We start from the raw sequence: 15,703 nt of genomic DNA, 5'->3' as shown, positions 1-15,703 counted from the left end.
TCCGAAAACCGGACACCTCATCACCCTATTAATAATATAGTCCACACTTTCAAAAACTACCTCTGAAATTGGACCCACAGTTTCATACCTGCAATTTACAAGTTCTATCCCGTATAGGTACAAATAGAATCCAGATGCCACATTACCTGATTGCTGCTGCAGATCCAGTATTTAGATATGTAGTTCAGAGATTTTCTCCAGTTGTACTGCATAGAGCACTGGTGGTCTGTGGAATACATGCCAGTGGCCAGCAGAAAGCAGGTTATTGGCTTCCTTCCTAGTTTCGATCTGTTAAATTGCATTTAGAGACAGCTAAAAGACATTCAAAACATTCAGAACCTCAAAGATATGAGCACCAGAGTTCTAGACTTACCAGTCAACTGGACACCCTCTGGAACCGGAAGTAATCAGGCAGCAGCAGAGACACACAGAGACACAAAAAAAGGAAATACTTTACTGCCTTGGGACTTTAGCCCTGGGGCTCAGGGCTTCAGCTGGGGAGTGGGGGTTAAGGCTGCAGCCACAGGTGGGGGGGTGTCAGGGCTCTGGGCAGGGTGGGGGTCATGGCTTCTGACCCTTGGGAGCACCAGGGCTCAGGGCTTGAGATCTGGGGGGAGCACTGGGACTTGGGGCTTCAGCCCCATGGCTCCTCTCCTGGTTTCAGCCTGGGGCTTCAGACTGGTGACTTCTTTCCTGGCTTCAGCCCCATGGATGGTTCCGGGGCTCGGGGCTTTAGCTACGAGGGGAGCACTGATTTCAGCCCCAGCACTCCCGCTATAGCTAAAGCCCCGAGCTCTGGTGTGTCCCCTCTACCCCACTGAAACTGGGAGTGGAGCCATGGGGAGCCCTGAGCCCCGCCCCCACTGGCAGAAGCCAGGAATGGACCCATGGGGCTGAAGCCCTGAGCCCTGGTGCCCCGCCGCCCGCGAGGCTGAAACTGGAAGCAGAGCCACAGGGCTGAAGCCCCGAGCCCCAGCGCACGCTCCAGATCTAAAAGCCTGAGCCCTAGTGCTCCCGAGGGTCAGAAGCTCTGACCGCCCCCTACCCAGAGCTCTGCCCCACCCCCGCGACTGCAGCCCCAACCCCCCTCCCCCAGTGGCTGAAATCCATAAAGTCGTGTTCGGAGTTACGCACATTACCTCCATTCCCGAGGTGTCCATAACTCTGAGGTTTTAGTGTATTACTCTTCTATGTAATAAATGGCTGTGGTTGCCACAGAGGAGATGCAATTGCAAATGGTAAAAGATAGTCCTTGCAATTGTGGATGACTGGAGCAGGTGATCCGTGAGTCAATCTCTGAATTAACATATGTTCCACACCAAGTAATGATCTGAGAATTCTATTTGTTTGCACCTCTGTGTAGTTTGCACTAAAAACAAAAAACCCACAGGCACAAATATTTGTGGGTGAAATTTTAGAACCAAATTAACACATAAAAACAGCCATACTCCGTCAGACCAATGGTCCCTCTAGCCCAGTATCCTGCCTTCTGACAGTGGCCAATGCCAGTTGCTTCAGAGAAAGGGAATGAACAGAACAAGGCAATTTGGATGATTCCTCTCGTCCAATACCAGCTTCTGGCAGGTTGAGGTTTAAGGAGCATGGGGGTTGCATCTCTGACCATTTTAGCTAATAGCCATTGATGGACCTATCCTCCATGAACTTATTTGATTCTTTTTTGAACCCAGTTATACTTTTGGCCTTCACAACATCTCCTGAAAATGAGTTCCACAGGTTGACTGTGTGTTGTGTGAAGAATTACTTCTTTAGGTTTGTTTTAAACCTCCTGCCTATTAATTTCATTGGGTGACTCCTAGTTCTTGTGTTATGTGAAGGGGTAAATAACACCTCCCTATATAATTTCTCCACATCATTCATGATTTTATAGATCTGTATCATATCCTTCCCTAGTCGTCTCTTTTCTAAGATGAACGGTCCCACTCTTTTTAATCTCTCCATGTATGGAAGCTGTTCCATACCCCTAATCATTTTTGTTGCCCTTCTCTACACCTTTTCAATTCTAATATATCTTTTTTGAGATGGTGCAACCAGAATTGCACACAGTATTCCAGATGTGGGAATACCATGGATTTATATAGTGGCATTATGATATTTTCTTTTTAGATATTTTTATTATCTATCCCTTTCATAATGGTTCCTAACATTCTGCTAGTTTGACTGCTGCTGCACATTGAATGGATGTTTTCAGAGAACTATCCACAATAACTCCAAGATCTCTTTCTTGAGTGGTAACAGCTAATTTAGACCCCATCCTTTTGTATGTATAGTTGGGATTATTTTTTCCAATGTGCATTTTTTTCAATTATCAGCACTAAATTTCATCTGCCATTTTGTCGCCGTTACCCAGTTTAGGAGATCCTTTTGTAACTCTTCACAGTCATCTATGGACTTAACTGTATTGAATAATTTTGTATCATCTGCAAATTTTGCCACCTCACTATTCACCCCCTTTTCCAGCTCATTTATGAATATGTTAAATTTAACATCCTTGTAGGGGGGAAATACCAAAACCCCCCACCACAGTAGCATATAACTTCAAAAAGGGGAACTACACAAAAATGAGGAGGCTAGTTAGATGAAATTAAAAAGAATAGTCACAAGAGAGAAATGCCTGCAAGCTGCATGGAAGTTTTAAAAAAACCCACAATAGAGGCTCAAACTAAATAGAGGCCCCCTCCCCAAAAACAAACAAAACAAGTAAGAGGACCAAAAAATGCCACCACATCTAAACAACAGTATAAAAGATGTGGTTAGAAACAGAAAGACATATTTTAAAAATTGGAAGTCAAATTGTACTGAGGAAGAGAGAAGCATAAATTCTGGCAAGCCCGATTTATTGAAAAGTATAATTAAGTAGGCTAAAAAAGACTTTGAAGAGCAACTAGCGAAAGACACAAAAACTAACAGCAAATGTTTTTTTAAGTACATCAGAAGCAGGAAGCCTGCCAAACAATCAGCAGGGCCACTGGATAATCGAGGTGCTAAAGGAGCACTCAGGGAAGACAAGGCCATTGCAGAAAAGCGAAATGAATTATTTGCACTGGTCTTCACTGCAGAGTATATGAAGGAAATTACTATACCTGAGCCACTATTTTTAGGTGACAAATCTAAGGAACTGTCCCAGATTGGTGTGTCAGTAAAGGAGGTGTTAGAACAAATTGATAAATTTAAGAGCAGAAAGTCACTGGGACCAGATGGTATTCATCCAAGAGTTCTGTAGGAACTCAAATATGAAATTGTAGAGCTACTAACTGGGATGTAACCTACCACTTATACCACCCTCTGTACCAGATGACTGATGGGTAGCTAATGTGTAGCTGATTTTTTTAAAAGGCTACTGAGGTGATCCTGGCAATTACAGGCTGGTAAGCCTAACGTCAGTACTAGGCAAATTGATTGAAACTATAGTAAAGAACAGAATGATCAGATACATATATGAACACGATATGCTGGGAAAGAGTCAACACGGTTTTGTAAATGAAAATCATGTTTTACCAATCTGTTAGACTTCTTTGAGGGGGGTCAACAAACATGTGAACAAGGGTGATCCAATGGATATAGTGTACTTGGACTTGGTGTCCTGAAACACCTGACTTCTAGAAGCTGGGACTGGGTGACAGGAAGTGGATCACTGGATAAAGTGGCCTATTTTGTTCACTCCCCTTTGAAGCATCTGTCACTGGCCACTGTCAGAAGATGACATACTGCGCAAGATGGACCAACGGTCTGACCCAGTATGACCATTCTTATGTTCTTATGTTGAACAGCACAGGTGCCAGTATGGATCCTTGGGGGGATGCTGCTATTTACCTCTCCCCATTGTGAAAACTGTCCATTTATTCCTAACCTTTGTTTCCTATCTTTTAACCAGTTACTGATCCATGAGGGGACTTTTCACTCTTATCCCATGGCTGGTTTGTTTGTTTAACAGTCTTTGGCGAGGGACCTTGTCAAAGGCTTTCGGAAAGTCGAAGTACACTATAGTTGTGACCTGTTTGAAAATGTGTCCCATATATATAAATTTACATATTACAGATAAATTCAATGCAAAATAAAAGTGATAATTAGTTTCTCCTTTACTAGCCTGACAAGACTGAGCCTGTGTTTTCGCAACAACAGCTGGTAGAAGCCATAATTCACAGTTTGGTAGATAAATGGGAAGGGAATTGATTTTTAAATATTTTATTTTAAATTAAAATATGGGTAATATTTAAGTGTAAGTATATAAGGACCAATTATCCTGTCACTTATACATGTGTAAATCAGGAATAAAGTCAGTGGAGTTACATTGGTGAATAACTGAAAGGGGAACTAGGCCCTACACAGTTAGGACTGAATTCTGCATCTGTTCCAGATATGGAACTCCTATTAGCTTCTGTAGGAGTTTCATCTGTAGAATGGCAGCAGAATCAAGCCCCTACTGGTTTGGAATCTTAAATATTTTAAATACATTGTTCTCATCAAAACCGTGCTGAACTTTAAGAGATGTGTGTGAAATTTTAACATTCACTTTTGATGAGGATTTTGCCTAGAAATTGTAATAAGGCTGTCATTCAAGTTTTGGAGGAGGTGCAAAAGTTGCTCTTAGACTAGTGATTTTAGTGTCCAACACCCAGCTAATTTTTTTTTTCAGGTGACTAAATGTACGACATGAGCTGTCTGACTGAAATCATCATTCTCCTTGTTATGGTGTTGTCTCATTTAAAAGAAAAAACATTTATTGCACAACAAAATCTAATCTCTTTCTCCTTTTTTAGATTTAGATGACCATGCACCCCAATGTAATTGTACAACAACTCTCTGTTCAATATTTTCTCAAGGAATGTATTACCTATATCCCTTCAACATAGAGTATCATATTTTAGCATCCACAATGCTCTATGTCCTGTGGAAGAATATTGGACGCAAAGTAGAACACCACCACCAATACAAAATACCGTTCAAGTTTCATGGCATAACAGTGGGCACGATTTTTGGACTAATTGTGCTGATTAGTACAATAGCGATCGTTGTCGTGTACTTAATTCAGATAGGACGTTCGAAAATCAAGAGTGAGTTAGCACTTACTATGTTTTACTTATATGCTATCTCCGTACTGACTCTTATGTGTGCAGCTGGAATTGTCGCCCTTCTAATTTACAGACTAGAAGAAAGATCAATGGATAATTCAAAAAATCCTGCCAGGAAACTTGATGCAGACCTATTAATTGGCACAGCTTCAGGTTCCTGGCTCCTCTCTTGGGGTTCTATCCTAGCGACTATCTGTGCCCAGGCCCATCCAAAATACACATGGTACAATCTGCCTTATTCCATCCTGGTTATTATTGAGAAATATATTCAGAACCTCTTTATCATTGAGTCCATACATCGTGAACAGGAAAAGGTGAATGATGACATTAAAACTCTTCGAATAGTAACTGTATCCAATCAGAGCACTCTGTCACTTACCCCATCATACAAAGAAATTTACAATGGAGCAGCTGATATGGACAATGGAAAGTTTCCATACATGTTCAATGAGAATATCTACATGAGAGAAAGAAGTGGTGGTGATGGTTTTGATGAAGTCAGGAGTCAAGCTAGCAGTCCAGTCAGACACTCAACCTCAGATTTCTCACTGTACAGTCGAAACTCAGTTAACAATAAGAGGAGAATCCTGAAGAACATTGCAGCATTTTTATTCCTGTGTAATCTTTCGGTAAGGTATTTTGAATGTAATTCACAAAATTAATACCAAAAAGCTCTCTAAAACCACCAACACGAAGAATATTAATGTTACTCAGTTTTACTCTTTATAATAAGTGAATTTTAGTGCTTGTGAAAGGCGGTGGATTGACTGCACCATTGGGGAATAATGTCTACTTAGAAGCGGAATAGGCATGGGAGAAGGTATTTAACCTTGGAGACTAAAGTCTGTTTATCCACAGTACAGGAATGACACAGGCAGTGATCCCTGAAACTCTGCCCTCTCAATGTGCCCCCAAAATGATCTGGAGGACTACTTATAGAGGAGAAAAGAGTAATTCAGTCTCCATCCTTGGTCTTTCTGTTGCGACTGCTAACAAGACAGGATGTAATTAGTGACTATTATAGTGGCGAGAGTGGTCCAGTAGAAGACTCCCAATCTGTTTCATATTGGACACTCAATAGTTGTCAGTCAATTTATTGGTTGTCAATCAACCACTATGCTCAGTGGTTTGAGCACTGGCCTGCTAAACCCAGGGTTGTGACTTCAATCCTTGAGGGGGCCATGTAGGGATCTGGGGCAAAAATTGGGGATTGGTCCTGCTTTGAGCAGGGAGTTGGACTAGATGACCTCCTGAGGTCCCTTCCAACCCTGATATTCTAGGATTCTATGATAAGAACATAACATAAGAACGGCCATACTGGGTCAGACCAAAGGTCCATCCAGCCCAGTATCCTGTCTTCTGACAGTGGCCAATGTCAGGTACCACAGAGGGAATGAACAGTACAGGAAATCATCAAGTGATCCATCCACTGTCGCCCATTGCCAGGTTCTGGCAAACAGAGGCTAGGGACACTATCCCTGCCCATCCTGGCTAATAGCCATTGGCAGACCTATCCTTCATAAATTTATCTAGTTCTTTTTTGAACTCTGTTATGGTCTTGGCCTTCACAACATCCCATGGTAAAGAGTTGACACAGGTTGTGTGTTGAAATACTTCCTTTTGTTTGTTTTAAACCTCCTACCTATGAATTTCATTTGGTGACCCCTAGTTCTTGTGTTATGAGGAGGAGTAAATACACTTCCTTATTTACTTTCTCCATACCAGTCATGATTTTATAGACCTCTATCATATCTCCCCTTACTCATCTCTTTTCCAAGCTGAAAAGTCCCATTATTGAGTATTAATCTCACCTCATATGGAAGCGGTTCCATGATTAGCTGTTCCTAATCATTTTTGTTGCCCTTTTCTGAACTTTTCCCAATTCCAATATATCCTTTTTGAGATGGGGAGACCACATCAGCACTTAGTATTCAAGATGTGGGCGGACCTTGGATTTATATAGAGGCAATATGATATTTTCTGTCTTATTATCTATCCCTTTCTTAATGATTTCCTACATTCTGTTAGCTGTACATTGAGTGGATGTTTTCAGAGAACTATCCACAGTGACTCCAAGATCTCTTTCTTGAGTGGTAACAGCTAATTTAGGTCCCATAATTTTGTATGTATAGTTGGGATTATGTTTTCCAATGTGCATTACGTTGCATTTATACTTTGAATTTTGTTGCCCAGTTACTCAGTTTTGTGAGATTCTGTGATGGGGTGGGAATTGCCACTGCAGCACCCCCTGCTGGATGCCCCAGGTACCAGCTCTGCTAAGGGTGTGCCCTCTTCTGATAGCGTCTCACCGCCATCACTTCTGCTCCAAGACCCATTTCCCTCCAAGGACTGCAATATCCCCTTCAGGACACAGCCCTCTGGCTGTGCCACACTGTGATCCCGCCTTCTGCGGGGACACTATCTCGGTCCCTCAGTCCAGCCACTTCCTCAGTGGTGAGGGGGGAGTGAGGGGAGGACCCAGGGACTCTGTAGATGACAGCCACATGCTACGTCTCCTCCAGTCTCAGTCTACTTCCCTGGGCCACTTTCCCGCAGCCCCATCTCCGCCCTTATCTCAGGGCCTCAGCATGCCAGTCTTGGCAGTCAGCCAGTTCACTCTCACTCCCCTGATCCTGCCCAGCACTGCTCTGTCTAAAATGCTAGCGTTCTTCCTTCTTCAAGGCATCCAGTTCTTCCTCCTTGGTCTCCAGGGAGCAACTGAAGCTGCTCTAAGAAAAGGAGTACTTGTGGCACCTTAGAGACTCCTTTTCTTTTTGCGAATACAGACTAACACGGCTGCTATTCTGAAACCTGAAGCTGCTCTGCAGCCCTTCTTATATGGGGCAGCCCAGCCCTGATTGGCTGCTCCTCGCAGCCCCTCTCTAATTGTCTGTCTCCTGCACAGCCACCCTAGGGCTCTATTAACCCCTTATGAGCCAGTGTGGGGCAGATGCCCCATCACACATCCCTTTGCAGCTCTTCGCAGTCTCTTTTGGACTTAACTATCTTGAGTAGTTTTGTATCATCTGCAAATTTTGCCACCTCACTGTTTACCCCTTTTTCCAGATCATTTATGAATATGTTGAATAGGACTGGGCCCAGTACAGACCCCTGAGGGACACCACTATTTACCTCTCTCCATTCTGAAAACTGACCATTTATTCCTACCCTTTGTTTCCTAGCTTTTAACCAGTTACTGATCCATGAGAGGAGCTTAGCTCTTATCCCATGTCAGCTTACTTTGCTTAAGAGCCTTTGGTGAGGGTCCTTGTCAAAGGCTTTCTGAAAATCTAAGTACACTATATCCACTGGATCCTCCTTGTCCACATGCTTGTTGACCCCCTCAAAGAATTCTGTTGGATTGTTGAGGCATGATTTCCTTTTACAAAAACCATGTTGACTCTTCCCCAACAAATTATGTTAATCTATGTGTCTGACAATTCTGTTCTTTACTGTAGTTTCAACCAGTTTGCCTGGTTCTGAAATCAAGTTTACTGGCCTGTAATTGCCAGAATAATTTCTGGGGCACTTTTTAAAAATTGGCGTCACATTCGCTATCTTTCAGTCATTTGGTACAGAAACTGATTTAAATGACAGGTTACAAACCACAGTTAGTAGTTCTGCAATTTCACATTTGAGTTCCTTTATAACTCTTGGGTGGATACTATCTGGCCCTGGTGACATATTACTGTTTAATTTATCAATTTGTTCCAAAACCTCCTCTGATGACACCTCAATCTGGGACAGTTCCTCAGATTTGTCACCTAAAAGGAATGGCTCAGATTTGGGAATCTCCCTCACATCCTGAGCTGTGAAGACCGATTAATTCATTTAGTGTCTCCTCAATGTCCTTATAGTCCTTGAGTGCTCCTTTAGCATCTTGATTGTCCAGTGGCCTGTTTAGCAGGCTTCCTGCTTCTTATGTACTTAAAATTTTTTTTGCTGTTACTTTTTAAATCTTTGGCTAGCTGTTCTTCAATATTTTTTTTGGCCTTCCTAATTATATTTTTACCTTCATTTGCCTGAGCTTATGCTCCTTTCTATTTTCCTCACTCGGATTTAACTTCCATTTTTTAAAAGGATGCCTTTTTGCCTCTCACTGCTTCTTCTACTTTGTTGTTTAGCCATGGTGGCACTTTTTTGGTTCTCTTACTATGTTTTTTAATTTGGGGTATGCATTTCAGTTGAGACTATTATGCTGTCTTTAAAAAGTTTCCATGCAGCTTGCAGGGATTTCACTTTTGGCACTGTGCCTTTTAAGTTCTGTTTAATTAACTTCCTCATTTTTGTGTAGTACCCCATTCTGAAATTAAATGCTACCATGGTGGGCTGCTGTGGTGTTTTGCCAGCCCCAGGGATGCTAAATTTAATTATATTATGATCACTATTATCAAGCGGTCCAGCTATATTCACCTCTTGGACCAGATCCTGTGCTCCTCTTAGGACTAAATCAAGAATTGCCTCTCCTCTTATGGGTTCCAGCTGCTCCAAGAAGCAGTCACTTAAAGCGTCAAGAAACTTTATCTCTGTGTCCTGAGGTGACTTGTACCCAATCAATAGGGGATAGTTGAAATACCTCATTATTACTGAGTTTTTTTATTTTTATAGCCTCTCTAATCTCCCTGAACATTTCACAATCACTATCATCATCCTGGTCAAGAGGTCGGTAGTATATCCCTACTGCTGTATTCTTATTATTCAGGTATGGAATTACTATCCATACAGATTCTATGGTAGAATTTGGTTCATTTAAGATTTTTACTTCATTTGATTCTATGCTTTCTTTTACATATAGTGCCGTTCCCCCACCAGCATGACCTATTCTGTCCTTCCAGTATATTTTGTACCCTGGTATTACAGTGTCCCATTGATTATCCTCATTTCACCAAGTTTTTGTGATACCTATTATTTCCATATCCTCATTTAATATGAGGCACTCTAGTTTACCCATATTATTATTTAACTTCTAGCATTTGTATATAAGCACTTAAAAATTGTCACTTTTTAGCTGTCTGCCATTACATGTCAGTCAGCCAGCCCCCTCCCCATTCTGAGAATGATGACATAGCCACATCATTATGACTTCACAGTTTCCTTTTTAGGGTACATCTACACTGTAGCTGGAGATGTAATTTCCAGCTTGGGTACATGCATTAACTTTTTGATTGAACTAGTGTGCTAAAAATAGCAGTGTAGTCTCAGTGGTGCCAGCAGCAGCCTGGGCTAGCTCTCCGAGTCTCAGGTGAGACTGTATGTGGGTGACTAGCCAGTGCTTCTACCTGCTCTGCCAAACAGATTTGCTTTGAGGACGTGGACAATACAAAACCCCTTAAAGTCCCTTTTTTTAGCTTGTGTATGAGCAGCTGCTTCCCCAATTACTACATTTTTAGGCTAAACTTTGTACGTAGTTATGTAAAAATGTACTGTACATTCAGTAGAACCTCAGTTATGAACTCCTCAGAAATGGAGATTGTTCCTAACTGAACAAAATGTGGCTGTTCTTTCAAAAGTTTACAACTTAATATTAACTTAATACAGCTTTGAAACTTTACTATGCAGAAGAAAAATGCTGCTTTTAACTGTCTTAATTTGTATGAAACAAATAGAGAAAGTTTCCTTACCTTGTCAAATCTTTTATTTTAAACTCTCTCTTTTTTTCAATAATTTATGTTTAATACAGTACTGTACTGTATTTGCTTTTTAAGAAAAAACTCTGTTGCTGCCTGACCGGTTGCTGTCTGTGGTTTCCTGGTCAGTTTGTAACTCTAATGTTCATACCTTCCCACCCACGCAACTTCCCCAAACCAGAAACACTATGGGCCTGATTCTGCAACATACTGAACTTCCTCAACTGAAAGCACTCATCACCTTCCAAGATAGGACCATATTCTGTGACATAACTAGCCCCAAATTATAGGTTTAATATGATGGTAAAAGTGGGCCCTTCCATGGGATCCTTGTCTACACTAGGGCTCACACTAGTGCTAAGACCAGTTCAGTTGTCCCTGTGATACCACCTGTGGGAATTTTTTTTTTTTGTAAAACTTCAGTGTAACGTGGCCTAAGGGGTTTATTTATCTGTCAACTCAATGCACAAATGTAGCTCTCCTTAAAGTAACTATTAATTATGTACACACATTGAGACAAGAATCCCTTGATGATAAGGGTTCATTTACTTGCTGTGGAATTGTTTTATAAAAGTCACTAAGGCCCCAGTTTTAAAGGTATTTAGGCATTGCTCTGCTCAGCACTGCAAGGCCCAAGGGCAACATTTTAAAGTTATTTAGGTATCTGAGGATGAAGATAGGTGCCTGAGACCAGATTTTTAAAGATATTTAGGTGTCTAAAGATGCAGACAGGTCTTTTTTAGTGGGGTTTTCAAAAGTCCCTACGCACCTAACTCTGCCTGGGCACTTTGGAAAATCCCACTAGGCATCTATCTGCATTTTAGACTCCTAAACACATTTAAAATTCTGGCCCTCAGGAGCCCAAGTTGCAATGAAAGTCAGCAGGACTTAGTCTACTATATGCCTAAATAACTCCTGAAAATAGGACTTACTTGTCTCATTCACTTAGGCTGTGAATGTTGAATGGAACAACCCCTAAATACCTTTAAAATCTGGCCCTAAAAACTGACAGTTCTTTCCAGAAATCTTGCTATGGAACTAAGCAATATACATTATATTGTAAGTACAACACAGTTTTGCATTACAAGCCACCTCTTAATGTACTATATGGAATAGGAACTCAGGCCACATCTGTTAGCTTTAAGCAAGACAGAGGGCCTGATTCTCCACTTGCTTACACTGGAATAAACGAGGAGTAACTGCTGAAATCCATGTGAATAGAGAATTGGGCTCAGCGATCTTTGACACCAAATGATATTGGTTCATTTGCAGTATCGAAGGAATGAGTATGTTATACCACAGTCACTATAGGCAAGCATCACTTGATGAAGATGATGATGACTGATACCAATGTTGTTTTCTTTCCATGCAGCTTTGGATTCCACCAGCATTTGGTTGCCGCCCAGAGTATGACAATGGACTGGAAGAAATAGTTTTTGGCTTTGAACCTTGGATAATTGTTGTTAACCTTGCAATGCCTTTTTCTATTTTCTATCGTATGCATTCAGCTGCCTCACTCTTTGAGGTCTATTGCAAAACATAATCTATAAACAGTCTCAGTGAACAATGAGTTGAATGCATGACTGAATAAATGAAAAGGTGACAGAGTGAATACACCAGCAGCTTAACAGGTTCTACAACTATTTTAATAAACAAGACTATAGTTAATAGAACTTAATATTCAATATCATTCATTCCCCCACATATTTTATTGTACTTTTTTTAGACAGACACTTCGATATTATTGTAGAGTAAAGTTAACCAAAATGTGTTTGAATCTTTTGCTGTCTAAATCATCTGAGGCTCAACATGTGGAAACTAGATATGTTCTCTGAGTTATTTGTACTGATGCAGTTCTCCTCTGCATGTTGCCTCTGGATGGGATTTTTCAAAAATTAGGAGCAAAGATCCCATTGACTTTCCATCAGACCTACGCTTCTAAATTACTTAGGCACCTTTGAAAATCTCACCCTCAATTTTTAGCAAAATGTTTTATAATATAAACTGGAAACATAATCTGTTATTTAGAGGGGGAAAATTCTGTTTAATTTTCGGACTGAGAAAAATAATATGTTATCTTCCTGAGTACACTGTAAGAAAGTACAGACACTGTATAGATTTAGATATGGTACTGTATATAATTCCTTATGAGTTAAACATGATTTTATTCATGAACTCCCATTGTTTTATACTTACTATATGAAATAACTAATGAATAAAGTTAATTTCTTTAATTGTTCAGGTTGGCTTCCAGATCTTTGAAACTGTTTGAGGGGAAAGCTAATCTTGTAGTTTATGTTCAGCTCCAGGTGACCTGTGTTTTAGTCCCAGCACTGCCACAAACTTCCCATGTGACTTTGGAGAAATTTCTTAGTTTCTCTGTACCTCTGTGCTCCAGTTTGTAAAATGAGGATAATAATACCTATTTATCTCACACTGGTGCCGTGAGTCTTAGCTAATAATGCCCATGAAGCTTGACAGGATCCTTGGGTGGAAGATCACACAGAAGTACAAAAGTACAATTGTTATTTTTCATGAGCTGCTGTAACCATGAACATGTGGTGTCAGGAACATAGGAACTGCTATACTGAACCAGGTTAGTGGTCCAGTGGTTTCTCACAGTGACCAGTACCAGATGCTTCAGGGGAAGAAGCAAGGAACTAAAATAACCTATCCACAAGGAAAGGGGTAACAGGGATAAATATTGTTTACTCCCACCCTGCCTTTTACTGTTAAGCGTACTAGTTTTTCAAGTTCCTTTATACCACACCAACTGCTGGGGTATCTGTGCTTTTAGGGCTGGACAAAGTTCCTTACAGCGAGAGGTTTAGGGAGCTCAATCTGTTTATTTTATGAAAAGGAAGATCAAAAGGTAACTTGATTACAGTGTGTAAGTACTGTCACAGGGAGAAAATAGCGAGCATTAAAGCACCCTTTAATCTAGCAGAGAAAGGCATAATCAGAACCTATGGCTGGAATTTGAAGCCAGAGAGATTTCAGTTAGAAATTAGGCACAAACATTTAACGTTGATGGTCATTAACCATTGGAAAAAGCTACCTAGGGAAGGATTACAGTTGTCTGCTTAACTTCAACTGATAAAAACAATGTTGCCTGCACACCACTAGATGGTGATCTTACACCAATACAAATAATTGAAGTCCTGACAAAGCAGGAATAGTGCAGTAAATAATTTAAGTGATTATATTTAAGGAGCACCTCATAGCCCAATTACTTTGGTTTTATTCTGTGAAATATTAGGTGAGCAGGTGGAGTTCCATGTAGCTTATCTACTGCACTTTATGGGCTGGATTCCCAAAAGGTCTTACCTAACTACCACTTTAGGTGCCTAAATCCCAGAATCAGCCCCCACTGGAATTCACAAAAACCTCCGCTTAGCTGCCCCAAATCCTGTAGATGCTTAAACTTGCTCAGCACCTAAAATTGCCTAGGCGCTGATGTTTCTACCTCTGAGCATGTGCACTGCAGCCCTACGCCATGTGTCCAGATGCCCAAAACAATTCCCTCAGGGGAAGATAGACATTCATCTGCCTCACTCCTCTGCGGGGCCTGCTCTCATATGCAGGCTTGGAGCTCACCTACCAGACTGGCCCCTATAGACAAACTTACATGCCACTGCCACCAGCCAGTGGCAAAGCTACAATGGGGCAAGTGGTGCAGTCATGCAGGCATGGGTGGCGGGTGAAACCCCACTCCGGGGAGGCTAGCCCCCAGAGCGGTCCCTTCTGCCCACGCCCTCTTGATGGCCACAAGACCTCCTTTGTGCCCCGCCCCCGTGGCCAGAGCCACAAGCCCCCCCCCCCTCCTCCTGGAGAGCCCCCACCCCAGCCTGGAGGAGCCCTGGGCTGGCCAAAGCCCTGAGCCCCCCCTCACCTGCCCGGAAGAGCCCAGGCCGGGCTGGATGAAGCCCTGAGCCAAGCCTCCCTGGCCTGGAGGAGCCCTGGCTGGACTGGCCAAAGCCCCGAGCCTCCCCCCGCCTGGAGGAGCCCAGGACTGGCCACAGCCGTGCTGTGCCTCCCCTTCCCGGACCCAACCTGCCCACTGCCCAGGGGAAAAGCATCTGTAGAAGATGCTTTTTGATATGTCCCATGCAGGTTTCGGGGTGGCTGAGGAGGTGGTATGTGTCTCCTCAGCCGCCCTGGAACCTGCAGGGGGCATAATAAAACAAAAACTTCGCTGCCAAATCCCACAACTGAGGGTCTGGCAGCCACGGCCGCACCGGGAGAGGCAGAGCCTCCCCATGCCTATTATATCCGCTGCCCATGGTGCCAGGGCCCACGAGGATCATATGGGGCCCATTGAGAGGAAATGGTGCTCCGGCACTTCATCTGGAGCACAGGTTATGACAGCGGGGCAGACAGGCCAAACCCGAGTGGTGCTGCAAACCTGTGCGCTCAGTCACAACGTCACTCATCACTCAAATTTCAACTGCACCACGTGAGTGCGGGGCGACCAACGGCAAAGAGCAGAGCCGCTGGGCAGCCAGGACTGGGGGGGAGCTGCCCTAGCTTGGGAGAGGAGTACAGTGCTAGGCCGGGGGTGTGCTGACGTGTGGCCAGGAAGGTTCTGGAAGCAGTGGGTGAGGGGCTGGGGATGAGTTGCTGGTGGATTGTGGGGAGTGATTGGAGGGCTGCCGAGTGAGAGGGTGGAGGATGTAGGGGGGGACTGTGGGAGGAATGGAGGATGTTATGAGAGGGGAGGGATAGCTCAGTGGTTTGAGCACTGGCCTGCTAAACCAAGGGTTGTGAGTTCAATCGTTGAGGGGGCCATTTAGGGATCTGGGGCAAAAATTGGAGATGGGTCCTCCTTTGAGCAGGGGGTTGGAGTAGATGACCTCCTGAGTTCCCTTCCAACCCTGATATTCTATGAGGCGGTGGGGTAGGCTGAGGGATGTGATGTTGGGGGTAAGGAAAATTTCAGACTTGGGAAAGGTACCCTAGCCTATTCTTGCACCAGGATCCTCTGGG

The 15,703-nt window shown here is 42.8% G+C and overlaps 1 protein-coding gene across 1 annotated transcript in view; it reads left to right on the top strand.

The window, feature by feature from the left end:
• OTOP1 (otopetrin 1) overlaps nt 1-12,956 on the top strand; it is a 36,496-nt gene extending 23,540 nt beyond the window's left edge. The window contains exons 5-6 of the mRNA XM_037896439.2: nt 4,779-5,719; nt 12,090-12,956. Coding sequence (XP_037752367.2) covers nt 4,779-5,719; nt 12,090-12,260 — 1,112 coding nt within the window. The 3' untranslated portion in view covers nt 12,261-12,956. The remainder of the gene's footprint in view (nt 1-4,778; nt 5,720-12,089) is intronic.
• The last annotated feature ends 2,747 nt before the right edge of the window (nt 12,957-15,703 follow it).

The sequence above is a fragment of the Chelonia mydas genome, chromosome 4 (assembly GCF_015237465.2).
Source record: "Chelonia mydas isolate rCheMyd1 chromosome 4, rCheMyd1.pri.v2, whole genome shotgun sequence".
In the NCBI taxonomy this organism is placed as follows: domain Eukaryota; kingdom Metazoa; phylum Chordata; order Testudines; family Cheloniidae; genus Chelonia; species Chelonia mydas.
The sequence above is the reverse complement of the archived record's forward strand: the minus strand, read 5'-3'. Positions and strand labels throughout refer to the sequence as shown.